The 19,444-nt window shown below is 36.5% G+C and overlaps 1 protein-coding gene and 1 long non-coding RNA gene across 6 annotated transcripts in view; one reads left to right on the top strand and one right to left on the bottom strand.

Annotated features, from left to right (window-relative positions):
* Window positions 1–13,103, top strand: part of GDA (guanine deaminase) — a 43,064-nt gene extending 29,961 nt beyond the window's left edge. Inside the window, exons 8-15 of one of the 2 annotated variants that reach the window (XR_014025145.1) lie at window positions 682–789; window positions 1,785–1,882; window positions 3,191–3,258; window positions 5,471–5,626; window positions 6,763–6,881; window positions 8,951–8,978; window positions 10,420–10,548; window positions 11,858–13,103. Coding sequence is in view for 1 of the 2 variants with exons in the window: in XM_081317861.1 (XP_081173987.1) it covers window positions 682–789; window positions 1,785–1,882; window positions 3,191–3,258; window positions 5,471–5,626; window positions 6,763–6,881; window positions 8,951–8,978; window positions 10,420–10,490 (648 nt within the window). In the remaining variant the exon portion in view is untranslated. Of the gene's footprint in view, window positions 1–681; window positions 790–1,784; window positions 1,883–3,190; window positions 3,259–5,470; window positions 5,627–6,762; window positions 6,882–8,950; window positions 8,979–10,419 lie in introns of both variants that reach the window. The other variant, XM_081317861.1, reaches the window with a different exon arrangement.
* LOC308662259 lies at window positions 5,682–16,533 on the bottom strand. Of its 4 annotated transcripts, XR_014025149.1 has the most exons (5): window positions 15,354–15,398; window positions 15,125–15,245; window positions 14,870–14,979; window positions 13,551–13,656; window positions 5,682–6,404 (listed from the first exon to the last, which is right to left on the bottom strand). It is a non-coding gene; the product is annotated as an uncharacterized lncRNA (long non-coding RNA). The 4 variants fall into 4 exon arrangements; XR_014025146.1 differs by having other exon boundaries at window positions 15,125–16,533; XR_014025147.1 differs by having other exon boundaries at window positions 14,885–14,979; window positions 15,125–16,533.
* Window positions 16,534–19,444: the final 2,911 nt, after the last annotated feature.

Genomic DNA, 19,444 nt, shown 5'->3' with positions numbered 1-19,444 from the left:
ACAGCACTCTTCTGCTAAGCCCAACATTATTCAGGCTTCTTCTATGCTGTCTATATTATCTATCTCAGGGGTAGGCAACCCTTCATAGCTATGCTGACTCAGGAATTCTGGGAGTTGAAGTCCATGAGTCATAAAAGAGCCGAGGTTGCCTACCCCTGATCTATTTCTTTAAAATACTTAAGTTCTCAGCTATGAAGGGAGATTTCATCAGCTTTTTCTTCATATTTTCTTCATATTTCTTCATATTCTTCGGAGAAGGGCGGGATATAAATGGAATTAAAATAAATAAATATTAAACACTAAAATTCAGTATTCCAACTTTTCAAAATGTGGTCTAGTTTAGGCAGCTCTGCGTCATACGACGCTAGTTCTTTACATCATTATTTTTTGTGAGGGTTTTAAAATCTGTTAAAGCAAAATGTTTCTCTTCTGTTTTCAGAATTTCTTTTGCATTGTTTGTTTTAAAAAACCTCTCAAATAATAATTTCATTTACCATAAAACTACCAGCCAAACCTGACATGGTATGAAGTTTTATAAATATTGCTTTTATTAGCTTTATAAATGCTGTGTACTGAATAGCTTCAATAGCTTGCTTGTATCAAGACATTCATATTATTGTCTGAAGGAGTGAAATTATGTGAAATGCTGACCACTTTCTCTGTGTTTTTCCCATGCTACAGAGCCACATCAGTGAATCTAAAGGAGAGCTCAGACTTATAGAAAGCACGTTTCCACATTATCAACATTATACAGAGCTATACGATAAAAATAAGCTGCTTACAAGCAAGGTTTGTTATGAAAACATTTTGAGTAATGTTGCTTTTTGAGTTACAAGTGTTGAATTACTGCTGAAGTAGAATCAATGTTGATCAATCTAACAAAACGTGCACTGTTTGTTTTATGAGTTCTGACTTTTCTTTATCTCATCATTTGTATAAAGATCTTAAAACTTGTAGAGAAATGATTTCTGTTAGAAAAAAAAACTTTTTTAAAAACAATGTTTATTTCAAGAAACTATTTACCACTGCTCTGGGTTGCATCTGTTTAGATGATTACTAGATAGCAGCAAAGGGGTGTAGAAAGGTCTATCTCTTTGGCAATTGGCTGAACATATAAAATATATTGTTCTGTACTTTGCCTGTGTTTAGTTCATTTATACTTATATGGCAAGACAGGTAATTTAGTGGCTCAAAATTTTAAATGTTTTTTATATATCAGCTACCAGTTACAAAAATGTATTTCAAATACATACTAGACTACTTTTAGAATATTTTTTTTAAAAAAAATAATGGATGCCCTTTCCTTTTTTTAACCTTCCTATCTTTTTCCTTGTAATCTAGCCTTGTTCTGTTAAGCTCACAACTTTAAAATTCTAACTGCTCCGTTTTCACATGCATGAAAAGAACTGCATGAAAATTCCCAATATATTAACAGCACATTCAAGTTTATCTACTCTAAGCTCATTGTGTATTGCTACTATAGACGTAAGCAGTGGTTATCAAACATTATACTATAGGACCTATTAAGTTGAGTCTTTATTTTCTTTATCTGAAAATATAAGCATCTAACTAATAACCCAATATGGGTGTCACTTTAATTGCCTTTCAGTAAGGAATTGGAAGACTGAAAATTTTACAGAAAATGTTGAGCAATGTGGGGTGCATTACAGGTTATTGCTGTGGTGGTTTTCACAATAGATGCTAAAACTGTTATTTTAAAACCTGAATTGCCAAAATAAAATGATTCAAATAAATAAAAGTAATATTACTATATTTACTTTTAGACTATAATGGCTCATGGCTGCTATCTTTCTGATGAAGAGCTGGACATATTTAAACTTAGGGGAGCTGCCATTATACATTGTCCTAATTCAAACATATCGTGAGTAATATAGTGTCACAAAGTAATAACACTTTCAAGAAGTGGGTTTCTGATCAATCTTTCCCAACCTGGTGCTCATATTGAATTATTCTCACTCTCCTAAATAATGAAGATAAAAATGGAGAGCAAGGATTTGTGGTAGGTTGCTTTTAAAAATGTCAGTCATGAGTTAAATCATGGGTGTCCAACCTTTTGGTTTGCATGGGCTGCATTGAGTGAAGAAGAATGCCTTGGGCCCAGTGGTGGAATTCAAATACCTGAACAACTGGTTCTCTTATTCGATGCAGGCCTGGTACTCTGAGGCCTAGAACGGATTTCTGGCAGGCTGTTCTAGGCCTGGGAGGCCTCCTCCAGGCCTCTGAGGCCTAGACTGGACTTCTGGAAGCCAGCTGGTTCTCTGCAGCAAAATTTAGCTACCAGTTCTACCGAACCGGTGCAACCGACTCAAACCCACCACTGCTTGGGCCACATATAAAATATATAAACATAATAATGTATATAAATCACATAATAATATTAAAAGTTTGCAATCTTGTGGGACCACATTACTAGATGTCCAGGGCTGCATGGCGACCCATGGGCCACAGGCTGGATCCATCTGGGTTAAATACTGGAAGCATTCGGTTGTCAGGTTTTTCAGATATGAATCTTGGATCTTAAATTGAGACAAGAATCCTAAAATCTACTCATCAGGTTCATAAAACATATTCTGGTTGTTTCCAATGGTTGATTCATTCAGTCTTCTTTCACATATTTATTTACCAGAAGCTTATATGCTTGGATTTTATTGATTTTATGCACAAGCTTAAATACCAGGATTGTAGACATTTCAGAAATGATTCAAAAGACTTTTAAAAAAATTTCATACAACTACAGCATTTGTCTACTGTTCATTAAAGCAGCCATGCATTTGTTTAAGACTTATGTGGGAGTCTGAATGCCATTACTTTAAGGGCTTCGGTAATTAAAATTAATGTGATTCTTAAAGCAGCCACATCTTTTTTCCGGGTCGCACAGAAACATGAAAATACTTTAATAAACAGTATTGAGGTACTATGTTCTCATTAGGTTTGCATACTGAATTGCTTTTGATTCAGCTGTATTAAATATAGCATAGCTTAGTTAATGTGGAATATGCTCATAGCAATAACACACATGAAGTTATACTTAAATCAGTGGCAAGGCTTGTTCTAGCACTTTGTGAATAGCTTTTAATGTACTTTGTGAATAGCTTTTAATGTACCTCTGCTACATCCATTTTTTTACTTATAAAAATGATATCCTTTCATTCTTTTATTTCCAAACTAGATTAAAGAGTGGCCTTTTAAACACAAGGAAGATTCTGAACCACAATGTAAAACTTGGATTAGGCACAGGTTAGTGATTTATTATGTAACTGTTTACTTTCAGGTACCATTTTAAAAGATTAAAAAGTAGATAAGCCACGTACATAAGCACACAATGCACATGGAATACATTCAGTCTTTGCTTACTGATCACTCACTGAGTGACTGTTTGAAGTTACCACTATTCAAACTTATGCCAAAAGGAGATTTACAACTGACCTTAAGAGTTGTGGTTGTCACAGCATCCCCATGATCCCTATGATCACCTAATGACAATTTGGGTGCTTGGCAACTGGTGCCCATTTACAATAGTTGCAGCATCCCACTGTCACATGATTGCCATTTACAAACTTCACCGCCAGCCTCCGACAAGCAAACTCAGTGGAGAAGCCAGGAAGAAGTTGCAAGTCATGGTCATGTGATGTTGCTTTTAAAAACCGTGGTGATTCACTTAGCAATAGCAGTTAGACTTATATACCGCTTCATAGTACTTTACAGCCCTCTCTATGGGGTTGACAGAGTCAGCAACTTGCCTCCAACCATCTGGGTCATTTTAACGACCTCGGAAGGTTGGAAGGCTGAATCAACCTTGAGCTGGTGAGACTCGAACTGCCAAACTGCAGGCAGCCAGCAGTCAGCAGAAGTAGCCTGCAGTACTGCATTCTAACCACTGTGCCACCACTTAACAACCATAGCCTGAACTGATATCACAAGTCAGCCTAGTCACATGACAATTTCATTTTACAACCACATGACTTAGTGACGGAGATGTCAGTACTAGTTGCAGTTGGTAAGTAGAATATCAGTGATATCTACACACAGGGCTAGGAGGTCAAAATATCATAAGTAGCCTTGTGGTACTTTGACATAAGCTGTGTCCCTTTTCTACAAGCATATGACAATATCATACAAGTGGAGCTCGTGCCACAGTTCTGTAATGCTGTTTTCTCCATGCTGATGGAAACAGTAAGAACATGCAGGTGCCACTGTAAAATATGTGGATCCATTTATTCCCTCCAACTTTCATTATGGAAGAAGAGATAATTTTGACAAAAAAGAGAGGTGTGGAGTGGGGAGGTGTTGAGAAGAAATGGGGACTATATGCTTTAACATAAAAGAAGTTTTCAGCCATTTTGATCATATTAAATAGAGAAACTGAGTGAAATTATAACCTACTGAGGCATTTTTAAACACTTGAGCTTTGCATGTATCTCCCTGCCCTTCACTAACGTGACTTCCTACAACCTACGTGGACATTCTGTGCACTATCTGCAAGGAACCAGTGTCATTTGAATGATCTCAGAGATGGGATGAATTTAACCTGAATATTTGGGATGCATATTCCAAGTGGAAAAAGATACAGCAATAGGAATGTGAAATATTCCATGAATAAAATGGAATTATATAAATAAAATGGAACATTTTCTGACAGCTGCTTAGGAAAGTGTATAAAGAAAATATCTTTACAGTATACATTTTAATATATTTATATAACGTCCCAAAGTCACTTGATTGTGAGATGGCGGCTATATAAATATGATGAATAAATAAAACATAATAAACCAAGCAGCTGGCTCCATCTACAGGCCCCTCTAGCCACTGCCTGATTATCAAATATTTATAAATATCAAGTCCCATCATGCTATATCATCTCAGGTGTTGACCCTAGATCTGTTTATTATTTGCCTGTTTACCATTCACTGAGGAACAGTTAAGGTACAGTGTCTTGGCTTTATCCTTGAAATTACAGCTGTAGCAGTACCACTGTCCATCCCGAACTGGAGTGAACTCTGGCAAGAATACACCACGTCTGTCACCTTATTGGCACCACCAGGCCTGCCCCTCATAAGTGGGTGGAGGCTGGGCTACTTTGGGAGAGGAGATTCAGGAGGTGAAATGGGTGGCTTAAGCTCTCTATTTTGTGTACAAACTGTTCACTGCAAAATGGGGAGCAAACTTTTTCTCCCACGATTTAAGCTTTGGGACCCCCAGATATATGCTGGCAAGTTATATCTGACCTTTGGCAACACATTTTGCACCTCTGACTTAGAGCATGGATATCCTCCTGTACGTAGTGAATTCCTGGAAGATACATTTAAGTTGTCAGCATGATAAAAAGCCTGGATGAGATCATACTTATGTTGCAATAATGAGCATCTTCCTGCATATTTAATGAAACTCCTGTTTCCATCTCATGCATAAGGCCTTCCAGACTGATTGTAATATTCTGCTCTATTGTTAGATGTTGCTGGTGGCTATTCTGTTTCCATGCTTGACGCTATCAGAAATACGATTGTGGTATCTGAAGTCCTTCACCTTAATAAAGAGAGTGAAACAGATGAAAAAGGCTTAACTCTGAAGGAGGCATTTCAACTAGCAACTCTTGCAGGAAGTCAAGGTAATTCTTCTCTTTTTAATTATCTATCCCCAAAACACAGAAGTTACATCTGATATTCTAGCTTGGCTTGGACAAAAAAAAATTCATTTGGATCTTAGCATATCTTACATCTTAATCATTTCATTTTACTGACCAAATGCACCCTGTATGCATAAACATAGTTTTCTCACTCATGGTTTGTAAAAAAAAAACAAAAAACCAGTTCACACATCATATAAGACAAAATTTTAAAAAAAACACTAAAATTTTATAGCTTAATGTGACATTGCTACCAAAATTGCTAAAATACATTTGTACCCACGTGATGTGGTAGATACCGTGCTGAATTAGGACCAAGACGCTACTTTTTACCATGAAGATTCAATGGATGATTTTGGATCATTTGCTATTTCTCCTTCACATCACACAACTGATTATTTTGTGTGGAAATTTGGAGATGATCTAGCACTGATCCAATATGCTATGAAATAAGGAGAATATAAATCTATATGAATGAACAAATAGGATTCTCATTTGTTGAACTCTATAAATAAGTTTAAAATGTTTAAAAGATTTGAAAGATTTTCACAGATTACAAGCATTTAACACCTTATTTTTCCTTCTGCTATGGCTGGAATTCAAATTTGTTCTCCTGATGCTCCTTTTCTTGATTTGAAATAGATGATTTTATGATCCATATGTCCATAAATTTACTTTGATCCTCTTGTGCATCTCTTATTAACTCTGACAGGCATGTGGCTATTGATATTCTACTGCCCCCTGCTGTTTAATGTGGAAACTGTGTGAAAAGAGGATTAGGAAAAACACCATAGAAAGAAACTCTGAGAGAGTTTATTTCAGTATTAAGTTACTAAAATTTAGTATTTCAAAAACAGTATTCCTCAGAACCGATGCTGGATCGAATTCCATGCTGAATATTCTTCCTTCTTTTTATTTTAAAGAATTGGAGTCATTTTCTCCTCTGTTACTGACTGGAATTATAGTCATAACAGAATTGCGACTAAGAACACACATATAACCTTTGTAAATGAATTATTGAGTCCTTTCTATTGATTTCAAAAATCATAACTTGTAATGCACTTAATTTCATTGTGTACAAATAAAGATATTCATTCTATTTTTTTTTAAATTGACAGCTTTGGGATTAGATCATATAATTGGAAATTTTGAAGTCGGCAAGGAATTTGATGCACTGCTTATCAACACCAAAGCTTCAGATAGTCCTTTTGATCTATTTGCTTCTGACCATGTTGAGGTAATCAAACACTGCGTAACTGAAGTACGTTGCATGTGTATGGAGGAATCCACATATAATGGAATGACTAGCAGGCCCTGGGAATAGGCAGGAAGGAAACAAAAGCAAGAGACACCTCAGCCGTGCAGATGGGAAGGAGCATGAGAAAGAGACTCAGAGTAACTCTATCTTAAGGTATAAGCTGATCAAGCAGTGTGTCGAGCCTTGTGGGCCCGACATTCAATGGGGGAGGCGGCCTCTCACGCCGGCCCCTCACTCCCAGGTCTTGCCTCTGCCTGCCTCCCTGTGGGGCCTACCACCGGGCGGCTGTGTCCATCTCCCTGCTCTACAGATGCCGCCGGCCCTCCTGGGCGTCCCGCTTCTTCGGCTGCCAGCTGCTTCCTGCCTTTTCAAGCTTGGCAACTGTATGATGGGTAGACTTCAACTCCCATAATTCTCCAGCCAGGATTTGAAGTCCACCTATCTTAAAGTTGCCGAGGTTGAGAAACACCAATCTAGAGAATTGCTTCAACAGTTTTTTAAGGTTATGTACTTTACCCTACTAGCAGTATAGACATGGCAGAAACCCTAATACTTCTTGTTACTGAGTTTGCCTGACTCACAAGTACCACTCAAGCCCAGTGAGTTTTCTGGTTGCTTCATAAAAACTTAAGAGTCTGGCTTGATCAGGCAACAATCCATCTGGTTCAGCATCCTCTGTTACACAGCAATCGAACAGATGTAATAGGAGGCTCATCAACATGAAGAAGATGGTGATATTCCTTTTCCATTATTACTTCCTAGAAGCTGATATTTATGACATGCATCCAGTGGTTTAGGAGGTAGTTATCCAGACTAGTGCTTAACTCGCATCTGAATTTTCCATGAATGTATCTAGTCTCCTTTTAAAATCACCTAAATTAAACCATAATTTGCCTTTAGAAACGTAAACAAAGTAGCTCCTTGTACTGGTCCTCCCTCCATTTATTTTGAATGAACAGTAACAGTTCCGTGTTCTAACATTGGGGGGGGGGGGAATTGGTCTATATTTTTCACACCATCCAGGATTTTATTATCTCTATCTTATCTCTTTTTATTGCTGTTTGGTCTAAGTTAAAGCACTAGAAAAGCTGCAGATTTTCGTTACAAGTCAATCATTTTGCATCCTGTTGTTGCATCTTTTCCAGTTCTATTTGGGGGGGGGAAACATTTGATAGATTTTATATAAGAGCTGTTGTATTCTTTTGATACAAAACTATTGGCATTCCATTTTTCCATTAGTTTCCTAATGATTGCTAGCATGAAATTTGTTTGCCTTTTTGTCTAATAGTAGCAACCTACTGGTTTGACTTTCTCACTTTCCTGCTAATTTTGACTCTAGTCAATATGTTTGTTTTTGAAGAAATGTGGGGCCATTTTCCACTTGATTTCACAGCATTTGCTACTTTAAAGCCAATTAATTCATTTGAAAAAGCACTGTTGGAATTATTGCAATTTCTTATTGAGATTAGTACTCTTAAATTTGGATATCATAGGTCAAATCTGTTTCATCTCTAGTCCTGATAATTTTACATCATTCATTACCAAGTTAAAAAGTGTCAATCCTGATATGTATCCCTGGTGATCCCATTTTACATGTCTCTAATACAATCTAATTATGTTTTGATTCCAACTCTTTGTTTCCTATTCTTATCCCATGATCTTGATCTCACAATTGGAATTATCTGCTGAGAAAATTTGAGGGTTTCTGCAACTCCAAGTATACAGTATTTGTGGGATCACTCCTGTCTCTTAAAAGTTTAGATGGATTGATGCTCTTTTATATAAATATTCTTGGAGATGTTTGTAATCTTTTCCTCCAAAAGCCATAAATACATATTTTTTTTTAAAAAAACTTGATTTATGAGAAAAAATTAATTCTAATATGTTGAAGTGGGACTGAGAAAACAAACAGCTCACTTGCCAGTCCCTTTTTCTTAACCCAAATTTGTAAAATTAATAATTTACAAATTATTAATGTTTTAATATCTACTTTTGCAATTAAAAAAAGAACTACATTTTGAATATTTCCTTTTTTCCTCACATCCTAGGATATAATTGAAAAATTCCTGTATCTTGGTAGGTATACCAGATATAATTTATACAGATAGTTTCATATGATTTACTGTTAAAAAATTCTTAAAATATTATTGTGCATGTGTGTGTGTTTAATACTTATTAGCTGTTGTATAATGAAATGTTATCATTCACACTGAGCATTAATTCTTCCATTATGGAAGTGTTTTTTAAATCACTTGTGAAAAAGTTGATTTCTGTGCAGTGCAAAATGCCAGGACAAGATGAATTTACAGATTCAAGACAACTTTTTTTGTCTTATATTTTCTTTGTATTCTTGGCATATTGCATTTGATAAGATACATGTTGCCACTGATCACATAAAAATTGGAAGTTATATTATAGATGATTCTCATTTATGTCTACTTGTACAAGTCACCTTTTCCCTATATATTGCCCTTGAACTGAATACAGTATGTCTTTTGAAACATTTAATGTATTCAGAGCAGCTTTCCCCAATCTGGTGTCTTTTAGCTTTGTTGCAGTCAACAAGGGAATTCTTGCAATTCTTATAATGGTTAACCGAAGTTTAATACAATCAAAATAATCATATCCACATCTATAATGTTTCCCAAAAGAATTTGGATGTAATTTATTCCAAAGTATAGCACTATGGTAGGGGTAGGCAACCTTGGCTCTTTTATAACTCCTGGACTTCAACTCCTAGAATTCCTGATGCAGCCATGCTGGCTCAGGAATTCTGGGAGTTGAAGTCCAGGAGTCATAAAAGAGCCACAGTTGCCTACCCCTGCACTATGGCCATATTTCTTGCCATTAAGAGAGTCCCTGTGATTATGTCTATGATCTTCTGGTTTCTATGCAGCAGCATAGTTAGGAGATGATAAGAACGTTGAAGGAGTTCGGAATTCTATATGCGAACTGACTCCGAACGTGAACTGTGCGTGATGGCACCAAATAATGTCTTTAACTGTAAAGTCTCACGTGATGTGAGGACTTACGCCTCTGTGTGTGTGTGTGTGTGTGTGTGTGTGTGTGTGTGTGTGTGTGTGTGTGTGTGTGAAAAGTAAATGGTCAGGGAATGCTGAATTCTGGGTATCCTTCAGTACTTCAAATCCCACTCCACAACCTTCATTAAAAATCACTGGGACAGAATTGAATCTGCTACAAACATACTCTGGACATTAGTACTGACTATGGGTAATTTTCAATTTTATTGTAATTTTTTAATATTATTTAGAAGCTGTCCAACTCCAAGCGGCTTAGGTTGTAAAAATGGGAACAATGAAAATAAATAAATAAAAAGCAGATCATACATATCCAGCATAGTAAATATAATCAGTTAAATTTTTGGAAGAATGTGAACTATGCATGCTTGTAAATAAAATTCAGAATTATATGTTGATCATTTAGGAAAATTGAGGGAAGTTAGTAGTGGTAGTTGCATACTTTAAGAAAATAATCTCATTCATCTTTATATTTTCAGGTGATGACAGAAATATTGAGGGAGTGTATGTGGCTGGCAAACTGGTGGTTCCATTTTCAAGCTCTGTGTAAATTGGATTCCGATTCTGGAAAATGCTCAACTAGTTATCGTTTAGTTTGGAAGAGCTGGGTAGAAATGCAGTGCCTTGTTGTTATGCTGATTTTATTTATTATGTTTCTGATATGCACCAGAAAAGTTGTCAACTTAGCAGTGACAGAACAAAAATATATGCCAAAAATCTATCTCATTTGAGCAGGACAGGAAGCAGCCTCAATTGCATGAACTTGCATTTGGAATAAACCTTTCCACCTACCTACACCTTAATAAGAATATCCAGCAATGGTTGCAGAAAGTATTTCATCTCTTAAAATATAAAAATGCAAATCCTAAAAATGTATCTGAGGAGAATTTAGGGATCTTATTTGTGAATATATTACAATTGCTCTCATTGACTTAGAAACAAAACACACTTGTTTTGGGTGGTGTCCATTTTCTACAATTTTCCTCCTTGAATAGACATCACATAATCATGGCAGGGTTTTCCAATCAGGAATGGAAAAATCTGTTTTCATTTCTCTCTTCTAGGGAGTGACCTGTCTCCTGAAACTTTCACCTTTATTTTCATACATTTATCCACCTAGAGTACAGATTGTTTGACAGCAAATATGGCATGATGAATGAGGATATAAAAAGAAGAGAGTCAGATCCCATGTTCACAGTTTATGTCATCTAGGATGGCTTTGTTCACACATAATGCAAAGTTGTAATGTGGTTAATTTAAATTTGGATTAACACGAAGAATCCCTTCATTATGGAAGCATTTTTAAGTGAGAAAAAGGGGCCTTTTTAATATGAGGATAAGGCTGTAGCCTTGATATTTTACTGATGTGGGTCAATTGGGTGCAATCTAATTGGAAGTTTTTGTTTAGATTCTAAATTCAATCTTACCCTACAGTTCAAAGCAATTTGGACAATCAAATCAATATGGAAAAGGGGGCTTTTGCTTTAGAATGTGATCTCTGAGTTTAATATTTGTATAACTGCACTATTTTACTCTGATAAAAGTATATAAAATACTTAGGATACATACTCAGTAAATAATGTTAAAACTATTGTTTTTTTTTTACCTTGCAACCCAGAGATGGCAGGTATAAATATGATAGATTTGTACAAAACATCTTTGGAGGAATGTGTGCCTTTTAGGATTATTGGTTTTTTAATTTGGGGGAGAATAATTTTAGGAGAATTACTATTATGCAACGGTTGCCTCTAAGAGATTCTCAGTGGGAAATAAACTTTTGTTGATAGTTGTATAAATAAAATAGAACACTTTTTAAAGGGATATGTCTCTAAACGTTTTGGAAAGCCTGTTGAAAACTGTCAATCCTCTCTCAGCACACGGGATGCCTTCTTCACCTGCCTCTTTGTTCCTTGTCAGCATGAAGTTTAGTTGAAAAGGTTGGGGCAGCTGGAAAGAGAGCCTTGGAAATTTACTTGGAAGAAAAGAGAAGCCTAAATATCTGTTTTGTGAAAAAGAAGCATTTTGAAAGACAAATTGAAATTATTTGAATTTCCACCTTACTCTACTGTTTATTAATCCTCTGTTTGAAGGTATTAATGAGAATGAATATAATTTGTGCTTTGTGGAGTCACTTGAATGATTTTGGTGTGGCAGTTGGAGTTCAGCAGTATAAAATGTTGACTTTAATATGCATGCTTTACAATAGTTGCAAAACAGTAGGCTAGGCTAGGGGAACTCAGGAAAGGAATGCACTTTATTCTCTTATCTATTTTACTTTTTCAAATAGAGTAAGTCTGTGCATTTTTTGCACAATAAAGAAGAGGGGGAAACGGTCCCATCTCTGCATTTATGCCAAAAATAAACTTATTCCTGCTGATAAAAAAATAATTCAAACATGCATTGGAAGTCAAGGAAGGAGAAATATAATATTCCATAGAACTATATTTGTTGCACTAAGAAGTTAGGCTTGATTTAGTTTTAATAGACAAAGTTTATGAGTATCAGCATGTTAGTGAACTCAGCTAGCCATGGAATATGATGATTAAACCATGGCTTAACACAATCTGTCAAACCTATTAATAGGCCTCATTCAAAAGATATGCTTAAAATTGCCATTATATTATTTTAATTTATACTATATTAATAATAGTATACTATTTGATTATATTAAGCTAAAAATGTATTTGTACATATGTGTTAACAAAGTCATATAAAAATGAAATGAAGGAATAAAGAAAAAGGGGGAAAGCTTGGAAATTAAATAATAAACAAACTATTTAAAAAGACAGAAAAAAAACCTTTCAAGTCCTTTTTAGAAATATATAAATTCATTTTTTTCCTACAAACAGAATAAAAGAATAGATTAGCATCACCTACAAGCCGAGTTGCCCAGTTGGACGGACTTTGCTCTTGGTGTGAAAACAATTATGATGTGTTTGGCGTAGGAGGGAAAGGAGTAAACCTTCTCATTTATACTCTTGAGAAAAACCAATTACCCAGATAGTATGTTCTGCTGTTGATATTGCCTATCGTATACTGATTTCCATCATAACGTAAAATCATTTAAGCACATTTTTCATCTCTTGTTTTGTCTGGCCCTCAAATCAATGAAACTAAAATTGTGATCCTTTAAATAGTATCTGTTTATAAATGTATAGCATTACCATATCACTAATAGATTTGGAAAGCCACTTGGATATATTTGTTGCTAATTACAGCCGGAACGTGTGGGAGAGAAGTTGGGCCTCAGCAGCATTTGGAGGCGGGGTCAAAAAGGGCAAGGTGACGGTTGTGGAGCCTGAATTGAAGCCCTATCCCTTTCCCTACATCCCCTGCAGATGGCTTTCTCTCTTTCACCTGCGTTTCAATCTTGGTATGAAGAGTGCTTGGTATGAAGAGTGCTATGATTTTATTGTACAGCTTTTGGCTGATGAAAAAAAAATGTGAATCTTGCCAGATTTTTATTTTTCTGACTGTATGTGTTCAAGGTGGGAAATGCAACCCCTTTTCCAAAAAATAATTGTTGCTGTGTATTCTGACTGCTTGATTGTCAGTAGTTATAAATGAGCCCCTTTGCGCCGATTTAACAGAATAAAGAAGATACACTTACTCTGGTTTACATTGGTTCATTTCTTAATGTTTTGAAGGAAGTGGAAAAACCATAATCCATTGCTTAGCTCCAGAGGAAGACATGCATCGAAGGGAATCTGTGGATGCTGAAGAAAAAAACAAACACCCCTAAATAATGTTCTCAGATAAACCAAACCACTCAAACTGAGGGCAAGAAACATCTTTGCATAAGGTTCCTCTTCCTTCTTGTCTATTCACCAAGGCTGTGCCGATCCTTTAAAACAGCTGCTTCGAAACTTGCTTTGGAATTAATATTCAGAGTATGGAAACTAAATGATATGGGTTTAAACTATTAATCCTAAACTATTATTAATTTAATTAATTAATTAAAACCCTAACAACTCCTCGGCTGTTTGTGTTGTTTTTTTGAATTTTTTTTATTTATTTATGCCAGTATCATACAGGGCTGTTTTAAGATGTACAAAATCTGTAAGCATTCTCATTCATTGCCCTGGAGAAGGGTTAGGTGGCTGGCACTGTGCTTTGTTATTAGGGGCAAGAGAGGATTACCACTGGGGACAGGACATGTCACGCCAGCCTGTTTTCTGCCAGGTGACGCACAGCTCATAATGGCCTTGAGTAAATCTCAACATAGCCTAAACAACCCTCTTGCTTTTTGTAAGTGAGGTAAAGTTGTATTATTTCAGCAGGCTTTGATTCCTTAGCTGTGCTCCGGAGGCCACCACTGGTTGGTTGTTTTTTTTGCTTGGGAGGCCATCATTTGTAATGTTTGCACTTTGAGTGCTGTTAACAAAGCAAACTGAACAGAAAGCTGTAAATGGAAATATATATTTTATTTTTTATTTATTTATTTTAGTCCCATTTATATCCCGCCCTTCTCTGAAGACTCAGGGCGGCTTACAATTTAAGCACAAACCAATGTGCTTAGCAATAGCCTTCATTCTATGTATATGCCCCCCCAAGCGGCATTATTACAAAGTCAGCTTAATTGCCCCCAACAATCTGGGTCCTCATTTTACCTACCTCGGAAGGATGGAAGGCTGAGTCAACCTTGAGCCTGGTGGGATGTGAACCTGCAATAATTGCAGGCAGCTGGTGTTACTTAAGGAGGCATTAGCCCACTGCTCCACCAAGGCTCCCTATGTATATGTTAATATACATAGGATTGCATTGATACCGAGTCCAGTTCCATCCTTCTATGCCAGAGAATCTGTTGCTCTCAGTTTAATTTCACTTCTCCAAGTAATCATTGCAGGGATCTTACAAGAACCCCGTCTGTCCTCACAGCTACATGCTGGACAAAAAGGGGGAAGAGAGAAAGAATCACATACAACCCACCAGTTTAGGCCCTACCATCAGTGGTAGCGACATTCCTCTTCTAGCAAAGTTTTATCCAAAAGAATCCAGTCCTAAAAACTACAGCAAAATGTTCCCCGTGGCATGCCAATCTGAAGGGAAAAAAAAGTATTTGAACCAATTTACAAGCTTCCATAACAATAGAAATTTGGAAATCAATCTATTGAATCTTGTAGAACAGCAATATCTTAAATCAAGAGGTCAAACCTCACACTCAACAAGCACTGATGATGTTACCTAGTTTGGGTAGTGAAATGTCTGCAAGAAAAACACCAAGCTCTGGGAGCACCAAGAACCTCTCATTTCAACCTTGAGCTATAAATATTCTCTTTTATCAATATCTTAAAAGCCTGTAGCCCTGTTCAGTGGAAAATAAAAAACAATGAACTCATGAAATATTTTTAAACGTCAACAAACATCGGTAAAAAGCAACATCTGCTTGCCTTCTTGAAAATATTTTGTTTACCATCTCCTTGAGAATTAAGGTGTTTTTTTTTAACAATTAAAAAATAGATTCAAATTGCGTTGGTGTTGCACCATTCCCTCTGGGAAAGAAATGCTAGAAACTTGCTCTTTGTTGTCAGAATCTTTTAAAATCAGCAGGAACAAAAGTCTTTTGATGATTTCAGAGCAAATGCATTTTCATGAATTTATTTCCACAATTTGGCTTTGAGGGCAGCACACGGACTGGAGAAAAGACAGGAATGAGCCAGTTTCCAACATATATGAAAAATAATAGCCAGCTCTTTGGCATATAAACATTAACAATTTTTTTTTAAAAAGCAGCCTTCTTATTGTCTGAATAGTTTTTTTTTTCCTGAAGCAGGCACACAGTTTGGATCCATTCATTTTAATCAAATCTATTCATCCACAATATTACATTCATGGAATCCATTACAATACTTGAATTCCTAAAGGAACAGCTTTTATACAAGTCTCCAGCCCTCATAAAATGTGAAGATCTGTGACCTCAATCAATACAAGGTTAAGGATGCTACACTGGCACTGAAATAATAGAGTCTATAAAACGTTTCCAGAGTTAGTTAGTGAAATTTTCTCATCTGTTTTTTTTTTCACTGCAACCTCTCATATTCATATTTAAATTACTGTATTGCTGAAAAAGAAATATCGCATTTAAATATCTCAGAATAGACACAAAAATGTAATCCCTCTCCTTTTGATTCTCTCAAGGGATTTTTTTGATGGCTGAGAGAGGGGGAGAGGGGCATATTTTAAAATATATTTTAGGGAGGTTGCTGAGGGCCACAAAGGAGAGAACTGTAACTTGGTGACATTCCTGTAATATGCAACATTTTGAGATAGGCATGTTGAGATATTTTTCTTTGATTATGGAAGGAATGAGTTAGGCCTATTCAACCACACACAGACAATATCTAATTATTTTCCCTAGTCTGGTAGAAAAATCACACACTCATTATTTGACAAGTTGTTGACAATATTCAGGAACACATTTTCTGGAGCAGGCATGTCAAACTCACAACGTTACGTGATGTTGCGTGACGTATTGCAACTGTTTCCCCATTGCTGGCAATGGGGTGGGTGTGGTTTCAGTATGATGCATCCAGCCCGTGGGCCGGCAGTTTGACATGCCTGTTCTAGAGCATGCTGGCTGGGGAATTCTGGAAGTTGAAGTCCACAAGTCTTAAAGTTGCCAAGATTGAACACTTCTTTTCTAGAGTCATGCAGGCTGCAAAATGAAGCTTGGGAGCCACACATATTTGTCGCCCTCTGAGTTGCTCACTCTCATAGACTCTCACACTCTTAAAACATACGTCATCAACTACCTGTTTTCCTTAACAGGCCAGGCTATTTCCTGGAAGACAAAAATAATGAATGGAATAGTAAAACAAATACTAATATCAGTTAGTAAGACGGCACAGTAGTTAAGGCACCCAGGTAAAGTCTTGCCTTAGGTATAAAGCCAACTGAGTGACATTGTCCCAGTCACTTTCTCTCAACCCCAGGAAAAAGGCAATGGCAAACCACTGCAAAAAAATAAATAAACCTGCCATTAAAAGTAAAGCAGTGCAGATAATAGTTCTGAAGCCCTACTTAACTCTAGTTGAGGGTCCTCTTCAGCTCTTGTGAATCCTCCTTAGCTGCTTCTCAGCTCATGCTTGAGATTCCATAAAGCATATTTCTCTTTCACATAAGGACGGCTTCTGAGTCCCCATGGTTGGCACTTCTGGGCTGATTTAGAAGTAGTGAGGTGCATTTGTTGGTGGCATCTTCCCATTACAATGCTTTTTCTCTTTCCAAGTTCTCTTTTGTTCCAGCCAGCTTTTCTCTGCATAGTTTCAACAGGTTTCTTTCTCGAATGCCTCCTTGCTTTACCCTGAGAGTAGTCTTCCAATATTTATTAAGCAGTTGAATATGAAGAATTTTAAAAATGGTGATACTTTTCTTATTTTTCCCCCCTCACAAGTAACCAGGAGAAAATTTCAGATTAGACAGTGTCTTTCACCTTGAAACGTATTCATGAAAAGCTTTCCTTGCAAATCTTTATTCCCTGTTTTTAAAACTATTTGCTCTTTTAATAGAACAAAATAAAGTTTCTAAAATGTTCATTGTATTTGTGACTATTTGTGTATGTACCTTTGAGTCCTTGTTGACTCCTGGTGATTGCCTGGTCAAATCTCTATCATTTTCTTGGAAAGTTTTCAGAAGTCGCTTGCCATTGTTTCCTTTCCAGGGCTGAGAGAGGAGGATTGACCCAGGTTCCCCAATTGCCTTTATATCTAAAGCAGTTTGTAGCCTGGTATTTTAGCTAACATTTCTAACCTTAAGACTTGGGGACTTCAGCTTCCAGAATTAGCTGGCTGATAAATTCTGGGAGTTGAATTCCATAAGTCTTAAAGCCCCCTGCACTACACCAAACTGGCTGTCTCATTCAGGAGTATAGTATAAAACATTTTAATTGTTTTCCTCAGATATATTTTAGGGCAGGGGTCCTCAACCTTGGCAACTTTAAGACTTGTAGACTTCAAGTCTTAAAGTTGCCAAGGTTGAGGACCCCCCTTTTAGGGTGCCTGTAGCTTTCTAAAGCCACATTTGATTCGGTCTGAAACTTTTATAAATCATGACTTTAACCATGAAATTTACTGGGTAACTTTTTTAGGTAAAGACGACCATGTGGTTCCTCTTCTTGTCCTTCCCATACATTCTATCTTGAGAGACCTACCAGAGATATATAGAATGAATAAAGCACATATCTCTTTCATTGAAGCAATGTGTTCTGTCTGAATAGCAAATGTGGATATTATGATATGTTATAGCTCTCTTCCTTCAGAAGATGGCACTCTTTTCTCCAGATCCCCACCATTTAAAACAGAAAATTCAGCAGAGCTACCGAAAGAGTGAGTTTGGCTTCTGAACTGTAATAAAACCACACTCTCTACAACTTATGAGAATATTTGTCCATAGGCTGTATTTAAAAAACACACACACACATACCCTTTGATTTCTTCTGTAATAATACTAAGGACCTGTTTATAATAACCAAAGTGTCGTTAAAAAAGAGTAAGAATTCTCAAATGAAACCATTACAACAACTACATAAGAACAGAGTTGGAAGGGACCTTGAAGGTCTTCTATTCCAAGTGGTTGTCCAATCTCTTCCTAAAAACCTCCAGCACTGGAGCACCCACAATTTCTGAAGGCAAGCCGTTCCACTAATTTGTTCTAACTTGTCAGGAAATTTCTCCTTAGTTTTATGTTGCTTCTTTCTCTGATTAGTTCCTATCCATAGCTTGCGGTCTTGCTTTAGAGAATAGGTTGACCCTCCTCTTCTTTGTGGCAGAACCCTGCTATCATGTCACCCCTAGTCCTTCTTTTCATTAAAGTAGATGTACCCAATTCCTGCAACCGTTCTTCTTATGTTTTAGCCTTAAGTCCCCTAAATTTTTTTTTCTTCAATTTGTCAGCAGAGTACATAAATTATCTGGTTAAGTAACCATTGTCACTCAAAAGAACAACAATAGTGTACTTGTATAATCACAAACAGCATTTTCTAAGTAAAGACAAGATAGCATTATTCAATAATTATTGGAAAAAAATCACAAAAATACTAAAACGTTAAAGAGCAGAGCAACTCTGCTTCCTCTTGAAAAACCACTGGAGTTTCAGTATACCTGTATTATCCTTCTGGGATAATTCTCGAACGCTGCAAGAAAAAAATGTATAGCGATTATTTGGTGTAGGCCATTCTTAAATGATTAAACAGAAATATCAATGTAGAGCTTACCATTAACCTACCCCAGAAATGAATGAAACCTGCTGGGGTTATGCAAATCATTAATTACTGATACACTTTGCCTGAACTTTACCATGCTTGTATCAATCTGCCCCAGCAATTATATTGGAAAAATCTAAGTTTACTTGCATATAAAGCCCACTATTAACAATAGCAATAGCACTTAGACTTATATGCCACCCCAAAGTGCTTTACAGCACTCTCTGGACAGAGGAATGCAGATGTCATATGAACAGGGGCATAGTTAACGAAGTGTCACACCATGCAACTTGATTCTAGGGCGG

The sequence above is a fragment of the Vipera berus genome (assembly GCF_964194415.1).
Source record: "Vipera berus genome assembly, chromosome: 2".
NCBI lineage: Eukaryota > Metazoa > Chordata > Lepidosauria > Squamata > Viperidae > Vipera > Vipera berus.
This window is presented reverse-complemented; position numbering and strand designations above follow the sequence as displayed.